Here is a 23,978-nt window from a genome sequence, read left to right on the forward strand (position 1 = left end):
ATCTGTCACATGAGGAGAAGCTGAGAGAGCTGTGACTGAAGCAGCCAGGAGAACAAATAGCTCAGGCAGATCTTAGCAATTATTTATAAATACCCAATGGGATGGTGTAGGGAAGAGGGTACCTGATTCTCCCTTGAGGTGTACAACAACAGGACAGCAGGCAAGGGACACAGGTTGCAACACAAGAAATTCCATCTAGACATGAGGAATTTATTTTTTTTTCTACTAGGTAGTCAAGTAGTGACACAGGAAATAAAAGTGTTATGGGATCTCCATTCTTGGACGCATTCAAAATTAGGTCAAATGAGTAACCTGATCTAAGGTTGCCCCATTGAGCACCAGGAGTGATCCTCAGAGGTGACTTTCCATCCCAATTATTCTCTTAGTTTGTGAATTAGAACTGTTTATATCAGTACTTCACAGTCTGAATTTCAAAACCAGCTCCAAAATCTGTCTGAAAACAAATACCACCAACTTAAGAGTCCATTTTTTTTCTTCAGTATCTAACTTGCTCTGCAATGCTTAATATGTGATGACAATGAGAATTCTGTCAGAAAAAAGGACAGGTGAACAAAACTGTTAACTTCCAATTTCAGCACTTTCTGCTTTTGAAAGATTCCTTGCATCGTTTTATATGTCCTTTTGGTATATATTAACAGCAAAAAGAAAAAAAATATTGAAAGACCAGAAGAAAAGGGCTAAAATATTTATAGTTAATAACATTACTCCTCATGACCTAAATGACTCTTAGCTTAAACTTTTCAGTGTAATTACCAAGAGAATTTGGAGAATTGACTGCATGGTATACCTGAACACATTTCTGACTACTGAACAAACTACAACAAATAGCTGTGATATCAGCTATGGCTGAGGAAACGACAGTCTGCTTCTCCAGTAATAAGGGCTATTAGTCTCTGAAGAAGTAAAAAGAACAAATACAGTTGAACAAATAAAATATGTTTTCACTGAAATCTTCAAAATTATTTTCTGTGATGGTCTTCAAATCTGACCACATTGCTTTATTCCACTTCATCATTGCTTGCAGAACAGCAAACAAAGAAATAATGGAAGAAATCTATGATGTGTATTTACTGAAAGTAAAGTATCCCAACTAATTAAATGCAAGCACAACCAAGGAGGGAGTGCCATGACATTTCCTTGAATGCGTGGTTTTAGCTATATATTTTCTGTCATTTTTCCTAAGGAAATCACTTTTCTGCTCCAGAGCTCTCTGGGTCTGCTTATCAATTTTCCAGTAAGATATTTTTTAACACATATGGCAATTTCAGCTATATTTGAAAGAGACGTATCTAAGGCGTTCAGTTTCTACAGTTCCTATTAATCCTGGCTGCTGGGTGGAGAACAAAGACCCATCTGGTTTAGCCCCCACAAGAACTGGAAGCACCTGGACACTACACCTCCTGTCTGACAGCTACCAGTCAGCACATGTGCACTGACACCTTCCACATATTCCTTGATTAGCCACAGGAAATGCCTTTTCTTTCGTGCTCAGTGAGTACACTTCTGGGAATGAAAAATGTTATGGTTCTTGTGGAAGAGATGGACTAGGAAAAAAACAAAGCCCACAAAAATCCAGAAAGATATCATTTGTTTTAGTACTTCTGAACACCATTTCCATCTGCTATATGTAGTTTCAGTATTGTTTCAGATTTGACTTATACAAATTAAGTGATAAATAAATACTAATGTAAATAAAATTCTGTGGGAAAAAAAAAAATTAAAATAATGATTTTGTTAGACTGGGAAGCCTGACTTGGGATTTCATAACTTTAGCTTAAATAGGTCTGTGGTATTAGTTTTGTTTGAGCTTTCTCAGTAATTAAAAAAAAACCCACATTGCTTTTGTTAGCATATTTATTTTGGAACCTGGATTCTACATTTCAGATAGAAATTCAGTAAATATATACAAGTTTAAAGTAATAGTTTTCTAATTTTAGTAGATATACCCTTCAGCCCTAGGCTGACTTGACTTCTGACTTTCACTGAATGAGCAACAAATGCAAACAGATACACTCTTTTTAAAAGGCAGGAAGAAAAATAAAATGAAAAGAAGGGCTAAGAAAAGGAGGAAAACTCTCAATGAACAGTTGTGTGCTTCTTGCTGTGCCGTATGTGGCAAATGACTCCTTTGGCCTGGACTGCTCAGATGCTGTACAGCTTGCTGCCAGTGTTAGTGGATTAGTTGGAAGGAACTGGAAATCATGTTACAATGGGCTTCAAGCATTCGTTTCATCTTAAGCAGAAAGTTGTTTGTATTAAATTCATGGGAGCATTTTAGAAACACTGCTTGTAAAGAAGAGGCACAGAAGCAAAGAATTTTCCATCCTTTTCACTGACTTTCATCCTTTCATTCAAACAGAATATTTTTGTGCTTTTAAAAGACCACCTGCTGAAAGTGCCGTGGAAAAAGGGATGTCAGTAAACAAGGACACAATGGTCCTTGACAGAAAATAAATCACTAGAAATGCATTCTGCTATATAAGTATAGCTGTTACATAAAACTGTGGAGATATCATTTTATCTTTCTGTGTCTTTGTTTAACTCCGTTTCTCTGTCTTGTCCCAGTAATCTGTAAAGGTAATGGTAAAAAAACCCCTAATTTTATGCTTGTAGGAAAATGGGGCTTTGCCTCTGTTTCTAGTCACTTATGCAACACAAATAAAGGGCTATCCTGGTTTATGTTTTGAATTAACAACTTGTTGCACTTTTTTTTTATGGCTGTGTATGAACAGATGAAACAAAGGACTAGGTAAATTAACTGGGAATCAGACTTAGTGACATTATTTACAAGGTTCTAGAAGACATTGTGTTAAGCAGTACAAATTTTCTATAACCATTAAGCGCAGATGTTCTTTCACCAAAATGGAAACACACTTTCTGAAAGCTGTGAGGAAAGCTGACATGGAATAGATCTTTGTAAGATCACAGAATCCTACAATGGTTGGAACTGGAAGGGACCTAAAAGATCATTGAGTTCCAACCCCCCTGTCCCCTAGTTTCCATCTTATTTTACTGCTCTGGGGGCTCCTGCTCAGCGGTAAAACACTGGTTTGGGGTTATTTCTGCAAGAGAGCAGCAGTGCTCAATTCAAGCATTGAATCCTCTTGTGCTACAGACGTGGGTCTGCCCCAAGCATCAGCACTGCCAAGGCTGCCTGAGAGGCCACAGGGAGGGAGCAGCCCATGCCTGGAACCACACCAGCCCCAGCCACACACCAGGACTGCACTGGTCAGTAAAATGGGTGCAGGCCGGCTTCCCCTTCTCAAAGGCAAATCATGTGCATCACTTGAAGTGGACAAGTAAACAAAACACTTCTGCCAATAGTCTTGGTGTTTGTGTGGTGTCTTTCAGAGCCCAGAATGCCGGATGGCAAGGTCTGCCAGAAGAGCGTAAAGGATGAGTTTCACTTCCAGGTAACAAAAAGGTCTTCCTGGTTATGGTTGTTCTAAGCTGTTAAGAAGGTAAGGTGTTCTTTCACCATCCTGAGAATAAAAGATGAAAGGGATCTAAAATTATCTTGGTAGGCTTAAGTTGAAGCAGATGATCAAGTGTAGGTGGAGATCTGCTGACTCAGGCTGAAGACTGTCTCTCTTACTGATCATATAGGCAACAACTCTTTGATGTGTGCAGAAATGAATGTCTTGCTCCAGTGTTATGTTTAAACAGGACTTTGAGCTGAGCCATGACAATGGCCACTAACACCAAAACCACACAAAAGATTCCCAAATACCTCCAAGTCAGTCTTGTGTGGGTGAATAAGACCAAAAAGAGAGCACAGCTTTATTAAGAAAACCATCACAGTCTCAGAATATCCTTGAGAGGCAAGATCTCAAACCTTTTTTGAGATGAAGACAGGAGGGAGCAATCCAAGCAACTCAGACACAAATGCTTGAGTGCAGACTGAATCCATCTTCTGGATTTAACGTAATGGCAGCCCTACTGTCCCTTTCTAGAATGGAAATCTAAAAATCAAACCCCATTTTTCTGTATTTCACCATAAAAAGCAATAGAGACTTGGCCCTGCCCAAAATATCACAGCTACATAAAACCTAAAAGGAAGACCTCATGATAAAAAAATGCACATCCTGGGTTGTGCATGGGGGGAGTCTGGAATTCAGATACATCACTGGGTTCCAGGAGAGAACTTTTCTGTGAAGACAGGTCCCAGATACAGAGTGTGGGGGTTAGCTTCTACATACACACACCGATGTACATGGAGAGGAGAAAATAAATAAGAAAGACTAATAAACTAAGAAATATAGGGGACAAAAGGAAATAGGAAATGGTGACAATAAAGTTGTACAAGAAGTGAGAAAACAGCAAGGTGCTGTTTTTCTCTGCTGGCAGGTGAAGAGGGCAGCGAGCAGAAAACACCAGGTCAGATAAGTGGGCAGCAGGCATGGGCAGGGGAGGAGCACATTAGCTCACTTCTACAATACAGCCAGTGGAAAAGCCTCCAGCCTTCACTGCTTGAGATATACAGTTATGAGAAGTGTGGATGTGGATGTACATGGGCAGTCAGTTGAGAAGAAACCCACAAGCCCACAAGCCAGTTTCCCTCCCTTCATTAGCGTAGATTTAAGGGCAAAGTACTTTGAGTTATGGTCTCATTACTGAGATTTAATTACTTTTCCTAAATGTTCTGCAGAACATTTACTTGTACATTGCAAAGTATTACAGTATAGTCACAACTTAGGCTCTCAATTACAGGAGAACTAGGCAGGAAAGAAGTTGAGTTAATTAGACTCACTGAAGCTTAATCAATTCCTTGGTGTATGCAGGGAAGAACATGCCAACTTTTAGTCCATCTGTGAAGCTGTGAAGCCACCCTACCTGTCTGCTACAGGTCATTAAAACCCCCAAACAAAGGGAAAAAGTCAATGGCTGATATTTGAAAATAGCTGGTTTTCTGCATTTTCTACACTGGGATAATTTCTTTTTGCTAATTTCTTCATTCTTATTTTTTGAAAACTAGGTGTTTTGTTTCTGAGACTGCTTCTGACTGCCCATCCTCAAAGCAGCATATGGTCTTTGAGGTTCATATTGGAATCCCAAGCCAGCACTCAAGGCTCATTTGTAGGTCAGCTTGTCTAGGAAGACCAGAACCTTCACAGGGAAAAATAAAGCTGCAGCTCTTCTGCATACTTTCTCTAGCCTGCCTGTAATGCCATCCCTGCTTTATTAGAAGGATGGAGAGAATCTCCAGGCATATTGGGAAAGAAGGGAATTCACATGACACATGACTTCCAATTTAATTAGGTAATGCAAATATAGATATGTATATGTTAGATATGTATAGATGGTGAAGAAGAGATGTATACTGAGAGAAAAAAAAATTCTGTAAGCCCACAAGCCAGTTTCTTTCACTTCAGTAGCATATATTTAGGGCAAAGATTTTACACTTAGGAGCAGATAATATATGCAAAAGTACAAAAAAAGCTCATTTCCTAGGTAGAATTTAACTCACCCAAAATTAGACGGTAGCCAGATAAATCACTTCCTAAAAGTGATACAAGTATGCTGCATGTAAGGTGTTAACTCCTACCCTCAACTCTCCCTGTGCAGTTAATGAAAAAACTCAATTAGCTTTAAGGCTTGTCCTGTGGAGGTGTGAGACAAACTCACCATGTCTGATTCAGCCTGTTGTGGCCACAAACTCCATTTTTATTTCTTAGCATGCTTGCATTAGCTACCTATTTTATGCATGCAAAATCCAGACCTGTATGAACTGACTATGCAGCTGCCGATCTAGAAGGAAAATAAGCAGCAGCTCCTGGCTGAAAATGAAATGTGCACATGAGATCAGTAAGATCCAAACATGTACTCAGTGACTTCATTTTCCTTTGCAACTGAGTGGATAGCCAGTAGGAACACCTACACAGGATGGTGGGTGTACTACAAGACTTGTGGTAACAGAACATACTTTTCTACATTGCATTTGCATGCCATGTAAAAGAAATCAGGTAACATCATGTGCACACACAGAAGTGAGGGAGAAATTGTTTTTCTGAATGTAATTTAGAAGACCCTCACATGGGTGTTCTGTTTTACTACAATGTAGGCTGGACTGGGGGAGGATTTCATTATAAGCTGTAGAAAGTATGTATTAAAACATAATGGCATTCAGAATAAAGAAAGATATAATGGCCAAGTGACTATCTGTAGCAATATGGCATTGTCTGTTCTTTTCTTGGCCATAGTCATAGAAAAACTTCTGTTATGTCAGCCATACTATACTATTAATTCTCAGTTTCTCTCTTTACCTTCTGCCACTGAAAGAAAAATTGATGTATATATGACATTGAGTACTGTTTTATGCATTTATGAATACTATTTCATGAATTTCTGTATGAAAAATGACATTTCATTTTTCAGTGACTTCAGGGGCAGATGCATCATGAACGGTTTTGCAAGAAAATCTTCAAAATTCTCTAACGTATTAACGAAGAGAAGCAGAGTGGTGGCAGAAGGTCCAGCACCAGCAGATGGCATTCATTCCCTGCAATTTCTGCAGCAGCAGGAGGTACTGAACAGTGAACTTGCACCACAGCAATGTAATATGTGGAATCATAAGAGATGCAGATAGTTAACCATAATTTATTTTCTCGTCATTTGGCAAAATTTTTCTTTCAAAGCATCATTTCTTTTTTTCCATTATTTAAGAAACAGCTTACACATAAACACTATATAGAGATAGATTTGCCACATCAGAGCAGCATGGTTTGATATTCACTTTGCACACTGGTATAGATAATACCCAGTGGAAGCCAGTCTGTCTGACCCAGTATTTTCTTTCCCCCAGCAGTTTCCATGGATAACTGATGGAAGAACCTGACCTCTCTTCCCAGTTCAATAGCACTTTTATTCACTGCGCTTTATGTTCCTAAATACCCTGCTAAGGTGATAAAACTATCAGTTTAAATATCTGTAACAATAATTTTAAATCTTTTTACAGCTAGAAATGCATGACCTATGCTATCTGGCAAACAGAAAGAATAATGGATTTAAAATAGATTTTTTTCCTCCCTCAAACAAAGCAGAGCTTTACCCCCATGAAGGTAGAGACTAAGAACACACTGGCAATTCAACAATACCATGTTGTTCCAGCAGCCCTCTGACCCTGATGCAGGAGGCATCAGGCAGGGAGGTGCTGGGAAGTGGGACCAAATGTGCGGCTGCCCTGACTGCTGGCACCTTTCTCCACCAAGGTCCTGAGGGGGAAAGGAGAGACTCCCTGCCCTGACATACCAGCTGCTAAGACAAGTATTGTAGATGAAAAGAGAGCAGAACAGGCAAGTGAACATACAAATATACGCTGATGAAGTTAAAAAAAAAATAAATTAAAATAATAAATTTAATTTCCATTGATAAAATAAACAAAATGCAATCTCATCTGGAGTTTCTGTAACGTGTTTACAGTAACATTAAAAGCAGGTGTTACCTGTTCTAAGAGATTCTGAAGTCTCTCTATTTCACAGTCTATTACAAATTTCTTTTCTTGCCTTCGGTCCAGATCTTCTAAAAGTCGCCTGTAGCTGGCATCGTTAAAATTCTCCACACAGATGGCACTGACTTGCCAGCTATTTTGTCCTGCTTTTTCCATAATTGCTTGAAGTATTGAATAACCTAAAAGAGAAGGATACAATACACTAGTAACACAATCATCGCGTTTTTTGAATAGGAATTGTCCTTAATCAATATTATGTCTCTTAACATGTGCTCCTGCAGGGAAGGGAATAAGAGAATATTTGAATCCTACCTATGCTGCTTGTCATGATCAGCATACAGTACGCAATTAACAAAATTTACAATCACTGGGAGTGATCAGAATGCTGAGCATTATGGATAATCTTCATATGATTCATACACACAAACTCTTCCACTCAAGCATTCAGCTTCTCAGACTAGTTTTGTACAATTTCTGTATCTGGACACAGCAAAGGAAAAATCTGAGCCTACTCATTCAGCAGCAGTATTTTGCATACCACTAAAGCATTCAAATGTTTTGGTTTGGGTTTCTTTTTTTAATAGCAACACTTAATCCAAGCGGCTTCTAATGCTTCCTAGTGAGAATTCTTTGTTTAATTTAATTATACATATAAATTATATGCTAGTATAGATGCATGAATAGAAATTATATTGAACTATTTCAGAGCCATACAGCTTGAATCAATGTATGCAAAGAGATTAGAGGTCAATGAATGAAGGGCACCAGAGAAGCATTAACTGTTACTACTGGCAGGACTATTGCTCTGTATCAGTACCAGTATTTGACGCCCCCTGTGTTGTTTTGGAGGATGTTCACAGATGGGAAAGGCAGTGTCCTGTCAGAGGTCTCCCCCTGAACCTGCAGGACAGTCTAAGGTTGCCCTGGACCTGACTTAGAGCAGCTTGCAAAACTTGCTCAACTATACCCTGAATCAGGAAGCATGTGTTATTCTACTATTCATCCAGAATAAGTGGGGAATTTGTTTAAAGTAATGAAGTTTGTACATCTCACACCTAGACCTGATGTTTTAAAAATACAAAAAGAACAGAAGGACAGATATAACATGTTTCTCAATAACGCGTTCATAAAAGAGACACAATTCAGAGAAAGCCTTCCTGTCTAGAAACACGACAGGATTGTGGCTTTTAACTCATTAGCTGGCAGAATTTTCCCCACTAGCTTTAAATGAAAGATTTCACTTCTTAAAAATTTTCCTTAGTGATGGGGTTACCCAGTGGCAGCCTCTTTCTCTCTTCAACAGGAGTGTCCCATGCCTGAGTGCAGTGACCCCCAGGTGTCATTTTAATGCACTTAAAAATGCCACTGCATGGCAGGTTCCCTGTAGAAGAACTAAGAGACATCCCCACAAATTTCAAGAGGAATCTTAGTAAGTTACATTTCAGAAAGAGCGTTTCTGAGTGTGTGGTTGCTAACTAACTAATTAGCAGAAGACCTACAACACAACGGAAGTCTGAGTTTGCCTCCAGTCAAATAAAACTAGATGACAGTGTTATTAGAATGTGGCCTTTTTTGGATACATGAGAAACTAATCTTTTTGCAAATCTAGGAGTAGCTGTTTTTCTAGTGGCTCCTATAACATTTGCAGTCTTTTAAATATTAACTTAAAATATAAATTTTCTTCTTATCTTTATGACATTATGCATCAGCACTCCAAAATGAACATTTTTTAGGTTTTCCCCCCCAGTTCAGATGACATATTTTAGATAAAAATACTAACAATTATAATAAATACATAAAATGCAGAACATATTTTTTAACATAAACTAGACATTTATTTTATGAAACAGTATTTTATTGCAGGAAATGAATTCAAATACTCAATGCATCAAGTATTAAAACATTTCTGTACTCAGCATATATTTTTAACCCAATGACTGTTATTTTTTTCAAAGAACCATCAGCTTTCCTGTTAATTGCTGCATAATTATTCTGCTTTTCCTGTTGCTATATTCAATCTCCTTTTTGCCTGTAATTATCTCTGCAAATCATGACGAGATTCTTTCTCAAGCATTGTATTTCTTGCTTCATTTCCTATTCATTTCCATATATAGACAAGTATTAAAGCCACTCCAATGTTACAGGGGTTCCTGCTTCACTTAACACTGTAACTTTGACTTGATCTGTGCTACCAAGGCAGTCAACATTTACTTAATTCAGCTTCCTGACACTAATTAACATTTTCTTTGATTCAGAATGAATGGTGTTTGAAACAGCAATTGACATTCCCTCCTTCCTTTCTTATTTCATTTGGACAACTTCACTAAGAAGCGTTTGGATCAAACTGGTAATTTATCCCAGCACAAAGCATGACAAATATCACACAAACACACAGAAAACCTTTTCTTCTATCTTGGATCAAGGTTTCACTTGCCACATTTCATTAGCAACTGCCTTCATTTAGGTATTTGAAGCTTCTGCAGCTTCTTGTCAGTAGCTTGCACTTAGATGAGAGTTTTCACATGTAGGCACAGCACAGCTAAACAACACTAAGGGGACATGGTGCAATATTCTCCATCAGAAGAGTTCAGAATCCCTGTGCAAATCATCAGTGGCATGGTCATCTATTCAGTTTGCAGGAATGCTTTTTAATATAACAGACTGACAAAGATGAAGTTTACACAGAATGAATAAAAGCATTCACAGGCCCAGTTGGATAAAAATTAGACATGCTGCAGAGAATGCTTATTTGTCCAAAATAATTGGCTACAGCTGACAAGGAAATAAAATTGATTTCTGCAAACGTTTTATAAGGCAAAAACCTCTGAAACTAACCTAGGATAATTCTCAGAAACTGAATGCTGCATTTCTATTTAAGCAAAATTCCTAATCTTTAGAAAGATGTTTGCACAAGACACCAGACATGAATATTATAGCTGTCATCTGAAAGGTATTTATTTTCTCTTTACCTGCTGCTTATCCTCAGTTATGCTACAGACAGATGAATGATTCATTTTCTGGAATACATTCCCTCCCATTTATTGTGAAACACTGTTTGTTGCATACAAGTAATCAAAAAAATCCCTAGGCTAGCTCATATCAGCTGAGCTGCACAATCCATGTTTTTTCTAAACACTATTATTTAACTAAATGTTTAGGACTATGCCAATATACAAAAGTAAGCTAAGTTCTCTCACAAATTTTTACAGCAACCCTTCCTCATCAACTAATTCAACCTTGAAATGCAGACAACTCATTTATTAAAAAAGACAAATGGTTGTGCCCAAGCATAATTTTGAAGCCTGGAAATGTGTATCAAGAAGTTCCTGGTCTTTTACAGAGCTTACCTTTCCTTTTTTATTTTTTTTTTCAATTAGCAGGTCTATGAATTAAATAAAATGCCAACAGAACTTCCTGAAAGCTCAACTGAAGTCCTTCCCACATGCAAGGACATTATATGCAAGAAGGACTTCTTTTTCCTCTTGATGGGACCGTATTCTGGGGAATTTTTCTCAAATGACCTGTGATGAGAAGTCTGCCAACTGTATTTTATGGGTCATTGCTTAAATGCAGATACTATTAACAATTGCTTATGGACTAGTAATATCAATTCCACCTCAATATACTGGAACCAAAACATCAAAAGGGCAAGTCTGCAAAGATTTTGTTTTCTTGATCCCTTCTCCCTTTTTTCTGTTCTCTGGTCAGGTAGAATTGTAATGATCTACCATACTGCTTTTTTTTTTTTTTTTTTTTCCTTCCCCCCCCATGAAAATTAAACATTACTCTATTTGTTTCCTGTAAAATGAAAGTTGGAGATGCCTACTGCAAGAAATCCATGCATTGAGGTCGATACTACAGTTAAATATATTACAAACAAAATCTCAGATTTTTAAGCCTTTTTCTCTCATTCCACAACCCACTGGCATTTTTTCACCAAAAAATGGATCAGCCATAGAAAAAATAAAAGCATATGTGCAACTGGTGCTGTAGAGATATCAGTACTTCTTCAGAGTAGGCTATCTTCTGGAGGCCAAAATGTGTAAAATGGGCAATTTTGTAGTCCAGGATTCCTCCTACTCACTGTAATTGGAGCCTATATACAACCTTCCTCCACCCAAGTAGCTGAAATCATGAGAAATATTTTTGATTTTAAAATTTAAGTTACCTGTCAGACTTTTTTATTTATCTTTAGCTAGTCTTTCCTCTAACCAATTTCATCTCAGCAGGATATGATTTGATTTCATTTATTTCAATTTAAATAAAAAGTAAAATTTGATATCTATATCTCTTCAGCATGTTCAGAATAAACTGAAGAGTTATAGGATTACCACCTTGACTTATTTTTCTGCTGGAATGCAGATCTCTCCTTTTTTTCTCCTTTTTTTGTTTTTCTTTTTCTTTTTCTTTTCTTTTTTTTTTCCTTGCTTGCTTGCTTTCACCAGAAAATAGTTCAGTGATCAATTACAGTGCTATAATAAATTTCAATAACTTTCATCTTCCAGCAGCCTTTTCATTCTGGGAAACCATTTCCTCAACCCTCTAAGCACAAGCAATCATTCCTGATGGGCTTGCCAGGAATCAGACAGAGAAGTGGCTGTTTGCTCCAAACAGTAGCACCCCTAGTAATAATTCTCATTTTGGAACTTTTATCCAGTAACCTATTACTAATTTTCTACAATGAAGAGGATCCAATATTTACATATTATGACTGTATTTTACTATGTTTAGCAGACTAACAATACTGAATTAGTGAGATAACAGGTTAGTAAACTTGGAAACAGCATATGCAATATGTTTGTTATGACCCCAGGCATAGAAATCATCTCTGACAAACATGAGTCTTTTCCAAAGATGGGCTTATATGGACTCATATGCTGCATGTTACTGAAATGCAAATTCATTTGCTTCTCTTTCAGGGCTAGTTAATTTTCAAATAGGAATAAATCTCATTCCCAAGATTACTATGATTCCAAAAGCCCCCTACACTGGTGGAGCTACTTTATGAAAGCTACTTCCAACTATAGGAATTAATATTAGGGTGAGTTTTTTATAAATCCAACACACAGCAGAAGTGAAGAATGACCAATAAATAATTTGGTAAGGATAAGCCAATATATTTAAAATTCAGGACTGGATTAATGTTGCTTAATTCTAGCTGTTTATAGAGTAGTTGTCTAAGTTAATCATCCAAGCTTTCAAAGGAGAGACATGTGACCCATAAAAAAATCCAATTTTTTTGGTCTTAGATATCTATCTCAAAGGTGCTTTTCCTTCAATGAATACTGAAGGAGTTTGGACATGATGTTTAGTGAAAATAACTACCATTTATCTTATCTGGCCAAATCTTGTCGAGATGAATACAGAAAATACAGTGATGAAAACCATACAAGAAATTTCCAGTATGAGTAACGCATGACCATACATTCCACGAATAACTACAATCACTCAAACTCATGTATATTTAATTTTTCCTTGTTGTGTTTATTACCTTTTCATTTACATACAGTTTTGTTTCAAATTTCGGTCAGCAAAGAACTTCCAGAACTTAAACAAAATCACTTATACCCCTGCTTTTTTTCTACAGTGTGAACTGGAGCCAGAACTTTCAACAAAACAACATACAAACTGGCCAATTCCTATGTCAGAGTGGAAGCTAGAACTACAGGTGTGTTCTGAGTCCTTCTTGGGTCTGATTCACAGAAATGATACAGGGGTTGGAAAGTAAGACAGGGAACTCAAGAAATATTTGAATCTATTCCTCTTTAACCCTCCATCCCCCAAGACATATAAAGCATATTAAAAAAATTGTAGACAGATATCTTTGTCCTTAAAAATCTCTAAAGAGGATTCAGTCACATCCTAGGTAATATATGCATTGCTTAATTATCCTTATCATTAGGAAATGATTTCTAAAGTCTAACCTAAGTCTCCCCTGGCATAATTTAAAGCCACTCACTCTTGTCCTGTCTCCAGTAGGTCTGGAGAACAGTTTGTTCCCTTCTTCCTTAAAGCAATCCTTTATGTAACTGAAGACTGTTGTTACAATTATTTTTTATCTGCACTTCTGTTTCTGAAACATGATTCTCTCGGTTTTTTCCTTGTGGAAAATGTTTTAGTCTCAATTCTGACAATTTTCCTTGCTTTCCTCTGGATATGTTGCAATTGATCCAAGTTTTTCCTGAAGTACATTGGAGAAAATGTGATGTATTTAAAAAATGTATTCCAGAGTACACACAGTCCTCTTAAATTTTTATCCTCTGCAAGCTTAAAAAATGCATTTTGTATTTCTTCATACAAATCATTAACAAAGACACTGGAAAAAAAACCCTGCAAGCAGAATGGATCAATACTTAATACCTCTTTATTTGACAGGGAATCTCATATACTTCTTTCTGAGTTTGAGTGTGATCAGGGTTTGATAGGTCTTCTAGAAATTTCATCAAGAAAAAAATTCTTTAGCTCATTGCCATGGGTTGACTTTGGCTGGATGCTCACCAAGCCTTCGATCACTCTCACTCCTCAACTGGATGGGATGAGGGAAAATGTGGGTCAAGACAAAGAAAGAGAGATATCAGTCAGAAATTACTGTTGTGGGCAAAACAGTCTCAACTTGGGAAAATTAATTTGTTGCCAATCAAATCAGAGTAGAATAATGTGAGAAAAAAAATCTCTAATACCTTCCTTCCACCTCCCCTTTCTTCAGCTACGCATATGGCTGTAAAAGGTCACTCTTGCCCAGAGCAGCCGTGGATGCCCCATCCCTGGCAGTGTTCAAGGCCAGGCTGGACAGGGCTCTGAGCAACCTGGTCCAGTGGAAGGTGCCCTGTCTGTGGCAGGGGTGTTTGAACTAGGTGACATTTAATGTCTCTTCCAATCCAAACCATCTCTAATTCTATAATCTGCTCCACTGTGGACCTCCATGGACTGCAGGAACGCAGCTGCCTCACCGTGGTCTGCACCAAGGGCTGCAGGGGAACCTCAGCTCTGGGGCCTCGAGAGCATCCGACCCCTTCATCTGCACTGACGCTGGTGTCTGCAGAGCCCTTTCTCTCTCCTAGTCTCACTTCTATCTCTGTTTCATAGCTTTTTCTCCTTCTTAAACACAGTATCCTAGAGGTGCTACCGCCATCGGGGTGGGCTTGGCTTTGGTCTGTGGCAAATGTGGAGCCAGCTGGCTTTGGCTCTATCAGATATGGGGCAAACTTCTGGCAGCTTCTCACAGAAGCTACCCCTGCAGACCCCCACTACCAAACCCCTGCCATGCAAACCCAATGCACTGATTGAGCAAAATTTCATGGCAGTGTAAAAACTTGCCTTAGAATGAGACACATATTTTTTTTCCAATGTCTAGAAAACAAAATCATTTTGTAATAGAATGAAAATTGTTTTATCTCACATAATCTGTTTTTGAGAAATCCATATTTGGGCTTACTTAGCTTTCCAAATTCTGTCTACTTTCAAAGAGATCGACTATGATGTAGATTGTGAATCACCTATACCATCAGTGATCACGACAATTTTACTATACATGGTTCTGAACCAAAACTGAGGAAATAAGGGATCCAATTTAGCCATCTCTTCTATAGTATTTTTATTTCAAATACTTTGGAATATTTGGTGATAAAGGAAACTCCCTTTGAGACCAACTTTCTTGCTTCCCTGACAACTATGACCTTGAATATTTTCTTGGTGTTTGAGAGACACCTTCAAAACAAGATCCTGCAATAGTTTATGGTCAGACTTTCTGTTATTCCCTCCCTTAATCCTTTTGAGATGGGTACTTTCATCTGCAGTATTTAATAATCCTTCTTTCCTGAGGACAACACAAAACTACAAGAAAATGCTGTCAACATATTACAAACATTACTTCATTTTTTTTTTTAATCTTAAGTGGAACAACATATCCTAAGAAATGTGTTTTCAGGGAGCATATGGGAGGAGGTTTGGCTTACATCACAATGGGAATTCATGATCAAAGATTCAAGCTATGTCAGGTCCCATTAATGCTACACCCACTCAGCAGCAAGATTTTCCCCTTCTTTGCATTTCAGAGTCTGCAGCCTTCATATGAAAAACACTGTAAAGGTGTCCCACAAAGTGCCAAGTGATAGAGATAACTGGGAACTTGAGAGGGACTGAAGAAAAGCCATGGTTTTAAAGTCAATCTTATAGTTTTGGTTGGGCTTTCACAGTTTTCAGATGCCATTACTCTTCCCATTTCACTAAAAGCCTTCAAAATAACATTGCAGGCCCATAATCTTGCTTTTAACAAGAATGCACGAAGATGAAAACATCCAAAGGTACTTATAGATAAATGCCAAAACCAAGTTGTTGTACCTTGTTAGCATTTTATGTATTATTTGCTTTTATTTGTCTGTTTTCAGTTATGCCATAGGCTTCAGCTACAACTGGCTCAGGCGAGAGGTCATTGGCTCCTCTGTAGTTTACAAGCAGCAAGGAGACACTTAGTAAATTTTAGCAAATTTTTACTACAGAACTTTAAATGCTAAATTAGAAACTGCATGTAATCACAGTGCTATCAAAACTTACAAACTATTGCCTAAAACCCCCCAGCAACTGACTTAACAAGTGGAACAAAAGAGAGGGAAAAAAAAGAAGCATGTGTTATGCTTACCCTTTTGTCAGACCATCTATGTAGTCTCTATAAATAACCAGTTATCTGATACGCCATCTTGGGACAATCATTAGGGCAAATGTCTATCAGTATTTTTAATTAAGGGGCAGAAAAGAGGAAAAAATGAATCCACTTTGGAAGAAAATAAAATAAGTTCAAATATTTACCTTATTACCTTTTGCCAAAATTCTTACTTTTGCTAAAACCTATAGTTTGTAAGACTGATACTAATAAATTATCCTTCTTGCACAACACCTTCATTCAGGCATAGCTATTTTGCAGAAATTGCTAGCCTGCCCACAATTTACCTCTCTAGTCTCAGTTTGACAGGATTTACTTTGCCCTGTGATGGTATACAAATGTACAAGAGGTTTGTGTAAATAACATCCTAAAGAACCATGTCAAAGTGCTAACACTGTGAGCTAAAGCTCTCAAGAGCTGGTGTACCTTCAAATGAGCAGTACCTTAATGTATTCCAGTTAATATATTGTGCTGCTGTCTTTATATTGTCACGAACTACTTTTTCCCTTAAGGGATCTGCCTCAATGAGATACCTGTGCCCTAGGACAGATCTGACTGTGGGCACTAAATTAAGATCTTGATGTCAACTCTTCTGCCTCCTTTCTATAGGGATTTGTTGGAAAAGTAGTGTTTTACTATAAAATACCTGGCAGATTCTGCCTATTGGCTGTGTCATTTCGAATATCTGCCTGAGAGAAAACAGAAAGAACAGCCTTCAGACTGAAACAACAGGCATTCACATTAACAAGCATTCTTTTGAAGGAAGACCTTCAACCTTAATTCTGTCTCTATGCATTTGTGGCCATGTCCATATTCACTATTTACTGGTAGCTACACAGCAAATAACATTTAGGACCTTACTCCTACCATAAGTTCTATTTGTAGATCCCAGACAAATTATTTCTGATTATAAATTTAAGATGTTTTTGAAAACTACGTTTTGAAGTATTTACCTTTTTCAGAAAAAGTTATAAGTCCTGGGAAAACAGGACTTAAAATCTGAATGCTACGATTATGGTTACCACTGGTCTGAAGTGAGTTTGAAATAAATCTTACTGTATCTTTTAAACTGACACATGGACCACAAATTTATTACAAGCCAATTGCTCCCCCAACAAAAAACAATTTGAAGATAATCCTAAAGATATATGATTTTCTTTCAGTTCCTAAAATTAATTCAGTGCTTTTCTTATGTAAATCAGCATTAAGATGAGGCTCCTTCTTTTTGAACTGGAGCAGAAACTTGTGAAACATCTGAAGATTTAATATAGTATCTTTTATTGAAGTGTAATGAGAATGATCATTCCCCTTACCTGGCTTCAAATTTCAGCTCTGGGCCCCTCACTGCAGGAAAGACATGGAGGGGCTGGAGCGTGTCCAGGGAAGGGCAACGGAGCTGGGGAAGGGTCTGGAGCACAAGTGCTGTGAGGAGCAGCTGAGGGAGCTGGGGGTGTTCAGCCTGGAGAAAAGGAGGCTCAGGGGGACCTCATCACTCTCTGCAGCTGCCTGACAGGAGGGTGCAGCCACGTGGGGTCAGGCTCTTCTCCCAGGTAGCAAGTGGCAGGGACAAGAGGAAACAGCCTCAAGTTGCACTGGAGGGGCTTTAGATTGGATATTAGGAAACATTTCTTCATGAAAAGCATTGTCAAGCTCTTGTACAGACTGCTCAGGGAAGAAGTTGAGTCACTGTCCTCAAAGGTATTTAAAGGATGTGTAGAGTGGCAGTGAGGTACATGGCTTAGGGGGGAGCACAGAGGTGCTGGGTTAATGTTTGGACTGGATCTTAACTTTTTCCAACCTAAATGATTCTATGATTCTACGATGTTGAATAATGCACCTGCCAGGCACTTCATCTTAGGGACTGCAAATATCACTCTCAACTAAACCCTGAAAAGGGCTCTGAGTTTCTTAAAAAGAATCTGAGTTTCTTAAAAAAAAAACCCCAAATCCTACAATTAAAAAAGAAAAAAAAAAAAAAAGAAGATAAAAAAAGTGCGAGAAAACATTTTAATAAGTTCTTTTAAATATCCCAAGACATTACTAGTGTACATATATATGTACATAACAAGTAAATACATCTGTATATATGCATATCTGTAACTGCTTTATATGAACCTGTGCAAACCAGCATGCAAAGAAATAACAACAATTTCAAAGAAGGGAAACGAGCAGAGACTGTTGATTGCTTTGGCTTCCTCCTCTCCTAACTCTTTTCAGTACACCTCTGAAAAGAACAGGCATGGTAAAAGGCACTTAGTAACCTTGCCTTATTTGAGTGTCTTCACAAACACTGCTAACACAGTCATTGATATACAAAACGGATCTTTTCCAGCAATGCTGTAAGACAGCTAATGTAACATCTAGATACTTATACAGGGGAACAGGGAAGATGATAGGATCTTCACAGACAACACTGGACTACTCCTACATGGCTGAATTTCCTTTTGGTGTCCACATTAAAAAAATTAATGATAAAATATTTGACAGAGCTCAAAGCAGCAAATCAAGATGATTTGAGGCCAATACAAAACATGCCTTAGAGTAAGAGAATTACAGGAGAATTTATCTCAACTGAAATTTTGACTAATTTGAATTTTGATAATTCTGAGCTAGTTCATCCAGTATCCTTTGTCATGCAGCAGGAGGAAAGAGGCATCTTCTTGAAGGCAACTCATAAAACCTCCACCATGTCTCATGTAGTTTTCGGTGGAGATGACACTCCATGTTTAAAATGAAAAATCCCAATATTATTTTTTCTCAGGTTCAATGAGGACATTGAACACTATTAACATAATTTTATGCATATGTAAAGAGCAGGACTAAAAGCAACCAGCAATATTATCACAGTATCTGCTACCGACATGCTTTAAATTTTGTTCTTCTATTTTGTATTTACATTTCACATAAGGAGATACAACATTTCATTTAAGTGGAATTAAAAGTTAGGTAACTTTTATGCTTCTCTTGTGGAGGATGGTCAGCTACACATAGGTTTCCTTTGATTATTCTGGTGAAGGGATTTGCATACAATTACAGAGACAATTTCACTTCCTAGCAGGAACAAACACAGAATGAAGTAAGTACTCACCATATGATGAGACTAATTTATTACATCCCACTAAGGCAACCTATATGCCAAGAAGTAATCATAAACTCATGTTCAAAGCTCTGGTAGAATGAATATATTTAACAATTCAAATTCAATTTCAGCTGTAGGAAGTGACATTTAGTGGGAAACATGGAAATGGGCAAGGTATAATAAAAAGTTAACACGTAAAAGAATACAGACATTGAAAGCTGTGACTGGCCTGTCTGAAAACAGAACAGGGAATAAAATTGTGAATAAAATCCTGGCAAGTTTCTAGTATGAAATATATGTTGATCTGGACTTGGGTTAGTTTCAACTGACCTTGGCATTAATGTCTGAAAATGAACACAGTGGCCAGTCAATAACTGCTCCATAAAAGTTAAGTGCCTGTGACGTTTCATTATACAATGGCACTTGCATTGACCATTTTGAAAGCAAATGATCTTAAGAACTTTGTTCATTTCAGAGCTGGGTAGTTTCCTCCCCCTGAACAGCTGTTTATTCACAGAAAAGCACACTCTGGTGTAATCCCAAGTCTTAATGCGCAGAAGTGAGCATTTCTGCCTTGGACTTGCCAGGATAAAAAATTACTAAGGTTTCAAAAGAGTGAAAAACATCTTTTTAATAAAAATGGATGTTGCTTAAATATTTCCATTTAGGGCATCTCCATGAATATAACCAATAGGCACAATTTGGTATCTGCATAACTCTTACCCAGGAGAGCAGTGGTAGCAAGACACCCACTCCATATTCCTGGTCAAGAAAGCATGGAATTCTGCAAGTGTCACTGAATGCCCCTGAGTACAGTGTCATGATCATTAGGACTGAGCACGTCCTGGGTGGTTTAGTCTAAACCTCTCCAGCAAACCCACAGTATGAAAACAATGTTTTTCACCAAGGCAGAAAAAGACAGAGAAAATGACTCTGCACCATGGTACAAACAATATTTATCAGAAAGGTGGGAAACATTTAATGCAGTCTTGTCTTCAGTGGCTAATTAGTTTATAAAAGAATATCTGAAAAAGATGCAGAGGATGTGGGAATTGGCTGCAAAAACTTAAGGAGGTGGAAAATAAGACATTACAGAGGGACCTTCCGTATCTGAGAGGAATGGGAAAAGTGAGAACGCAGGAACTCCTCAGTGGATATAAGATACTTTTTAAGTCCCAGAACATGTATTTGGGATTTTAGACTTTAAGTTTAAAAAAAACACTAACAGTTAATAAGGTTGATTTTCAGTTGTACTAGTGCAAAAAGAGAAAAATCCCACTTTGACCACTTTTTTGAGGTCTCCACATCTGTACTTGGAAATTAAAATCCATTTCTAAAAATCTACAGCAGATGATAATCCATTTAAAAGCCAGTATTATTTAATTTTCTTTACACACTGCTGCCAGGAACAACACTATCTATGCTTATTGCTGAAAAACCACTGTAGAAAAACCTGCTGTCCACTCATAGTTCTTTGTGTATTTTGGCTTGTGCTTCCATTGCCCTTTTCAATGTGATTGACAAGATACTATTTCACAGTAAGTATCTTAAATGCTATGAATTACCTCAACTGTCTTATTTTCCTAAAGAGATACAATATAGATTTGAATTTTCTAATTTGCTTAAAGCAGTGACATCCAACCTTTTCAACCCGAGCCCTGAAACATTATTCCAAAAAAGAGCAGTGGGCCACAATTATTCCTTGAGGGCATTTTCTCTGGAAGTAGAGTGGAAGGAAGTGGGCATCACCCCTGACTCCCTTGCTGAGGATCCTAAAGTGTCACCAAGAGACCAGGCTACAGCTGTAAAATTGCACAGAATTCCTTAAGCACGTTGTGTTTTGCTTGTGATATTGAATTATGCCGAGTGGCAGCCGCAAGGCGCTCTCACATGGCAGCTTTGTGCCGTGACTCCGGGCTGGGATGTACGTGGTACAATGTCCCAAAGTACAAAAGACAGGGTGACCTCATTCCTCCTGCTAAAGTTACCTGCTAACTCAGGTTCCAAACCATTGAGCCAAATCTCAGGCTAATTAATTGCAAATAAACAAACATCACCATTACAGAAACTGGACATTTGCCTACGTCCCTTATGAGACGGTTTCATAAGAGACAATTTGCACAGATATAAGCAGCAGCAGCAGGCACTTCCCTGCTGAGCTGTTAACACTGGAGATGATAGGAGAACAAAAATCTCAATATTGACACACTGCAGGACATTTAAACCAAACAACCTTGCTGCAGTTGGGAGGACTGTGTACATTGCAAAGTCGTCCTGTGTATTGTTTTTCCCCACATCCCCTCCAAGGATCTCTGTCCTGGAGTCAGGCTGCTTCCATGGCCTGGAGCTACTCTGAAGCATCATGTGGTGTTCTGTGGGGTTGTTCATGACAGACACAAAGGAGAGATTTCTCTTTAATATAATGAAGAAAACATAAAGCATCTGTTCATGGAAGAATACAAGATAAAGTTTCAGCATACATTTAGCATGCTACTGATGATGTCATCTTGTGTATCACTAAATAAAGATTTAAAAAAACCCTTAATGTTTTCATTTAGGAAGGTATTTGTGCATGAAAAAAGAGTTGTAATTACTTAGTAGATATTTATTTAAGGTTTTATCTCTTCCTGAGAATGTTAATATTCACCATTTAGCTTTCATCTCTATGGTAGTTAAAATGAACAAGTCCTTTTCCAGTGAAAGAGTCTGATGTTAATGCATTTTTATGATTAAAAAGGTTATTCTGATCCTGAGACAACTATCTGAAATATAGGCCTGTACAATACAGCCTGTAGTAGAGAATGTGGATAAAATTTTAGGCATTTTGATAGGAACAATTGTATTTACATAAGTCATGTTGTGCTCAAAGGTCTCATTGTTCCAGGTGCTGTACCAAGTACACGTGCAAAAAAAGGACTCAAAAAAGATGACTTTGGAAACCAAATAGACTTGGAGGTAGGGCAAGTTGTTTATTACTACTTTTATTTTTAATTAGGTGAACAAGACACTTCAGAGGCATTTTTCATGCTTATAAGTCTGAAAATAAAACAACTTGATTCTAAATGGATATTCAATAATTCATTTAAAAGTAGGATGATCAAAAATATGCAATTAGACATATATTGGATACACATATATTCTTATTTTCATTTATTTTTTTTTCTTTTGAAATATGCTTAGGAGCAAATAATTTAAATAATTTACTTTGCATTTTCCTTTCTATCATTCTTTTTCAGCATAACAGATAAGTCACTACACAGTCCACATTTGAACTTGCATTTTCACAGAATAAGAACTAGAGGAATATTCTGTGCGTGGGTGTTAAGATTACTTATAAAAGGCAGGACAAATCCCGTTGCATAACTCATAAAATATTCGTATTGACTTTAGCTGGAACTACTCACGGGAGAAGAAGCTGGTTCAATATTTGAAATCTGATATAATTAAAATTTGAGAGCATTTAATTCCAAAACCCCTTTAATACATTCACTGAGTTTTAACTGTATAACAACTAATTCTGTGCCAGGTGAAAATGCAATTGACAAAAAAAAGTTAAAGATAACAAAGAACCAGATATGAAAATGAAATCCCAGCATTCTGGAAAAAATTTACATCTGGAGGGAAGGCAGGCAAGAAGGGGACCCTCCTTTGAAGGACTAGGAGTGGACACTGAAACTGCTGTCTTGTCACAAAACATACTAAATATTATAGGTGAATTTGGTTAGTAAACATGAAAAATCATGGTCTGGACAGGAACTGATGTTTTATTCTGATGTTAAATATTGTCTTGATATACTTTCTTTCCTGAGAAATAAGATTATTCACTTTCTAGACAATGTTCACCTGTTCTGTGCAACTCTCTGTAACATATCCTCCATATACATGCAGTTTTACAACTTCAGGGTGGTCACAACATATGTGGCACAATTTTGGCACATGGTTTAAAAAGCTGCTGTATATGTTTTATGATTGTTTCAAAAAGATATAAAGTGACAGGTTCTGATTTTTAAATGACATGCCTTATTTGGAAACCAAACACTTAAAACAGGACCAAACATGTCTACCATAGATAAGCATAGTTGTTTTCTTTAGGATTCATGACATTTTTGACAGTTTATTATCAGCATCCCAGTATGTCAATATTAGCAGTTTCCTGGCTGAGGAGAACTGTGCAGGTGAAGTGTATGAAATATTCAGTGGATTGCAGTACCCAAAGCAGTCTTCTACCCTAGAATGTACTCAGACACTTAATACTCAGGTTACTTAACAGCTGGCCAAGAAAGAAACTTTAAAAAAAACCCTAGCCTCCCATGCTAAAACTAAAATGCTACAGAACATTTACCAGGGAGGTAAATTGCAGCAAACTGGTATTTTCACCATTCAGTTTGAAAAGCAACTTCCATTTTTGGCACAGTAACTTGCTCCAGGCATGCTCCAGGCTTGCATGTCAACTGAAACCCACGAGGAACTGAACTTGTGGTCTCATGCCACTCAAAAGTGGTACCAGAAAAGGCCTTTATGCTGCAACACAGTAATATTCAAACCTAAAAGCTACCTTGTCTTTAAGTACCTCATCATATCTTCTTGCACATTCTCACCTAAAAGCCACACTCTTCCATTACACTCTGGCACTCCAAGGGTTTTCTATCCTGCAGGTTTATTATAATTCAGGTTTAAAGAAGTTACAAATATATTCTGACTTGATGCTTTTAAGGTACATAATTAAAACATGTCAAAACACCTAACTTTCCTATATTAGGAAGGCCAATGCC

General features: G+C 37.6%; 1 protein-coding gene across 8 annotated transcripts in view; it reads right to left on the reverse strand.

Moving 5' to 3' along the window:
- GRIA4 (glutamate ionotropic receptor AMPA type subunit 4) overlaps positions 1 to 23,978 on the reverse strand; it is a 215,441-nt gene that overhangs the window by 82,539 nt on the left and 108,924 nt on the right. For all 8 annotated transcript variants that reach the window (XR_010356415.1, XM_064409391.1, XM_064409389.1 and 5 more), the window contains one exon: positions 7,463 to 7,647. Coding sequence is in view for 7 of the 8 variants with exons in the window: in XM_064409391.1 (XP_064265461.1) it covers positions 7,463 to 7,647 (185 nt within the window). In the remaining variant the exon portion in view is untranslated. The remainder of the gene's footprint in view (positions 1 to 7,462; positions 7,648 to 23,978) is intronic.

The sequence above is a fragment of the Passer domesticus genome, chromosome 2 (genome assembly GCF_036417665.1).
Source record: "Passer domesticus isolate bPasDom1 chromosome 2, bPasDom1.hap1, whole genome shotgun sequence".
In the NCBI taxonomy this organism is placed as follows: domain Eukaryota; kingdom Metazoa; phylum Chordata; class Aves; order Passeriformes; family Passeridae; genus Passer; species Passer domesticus.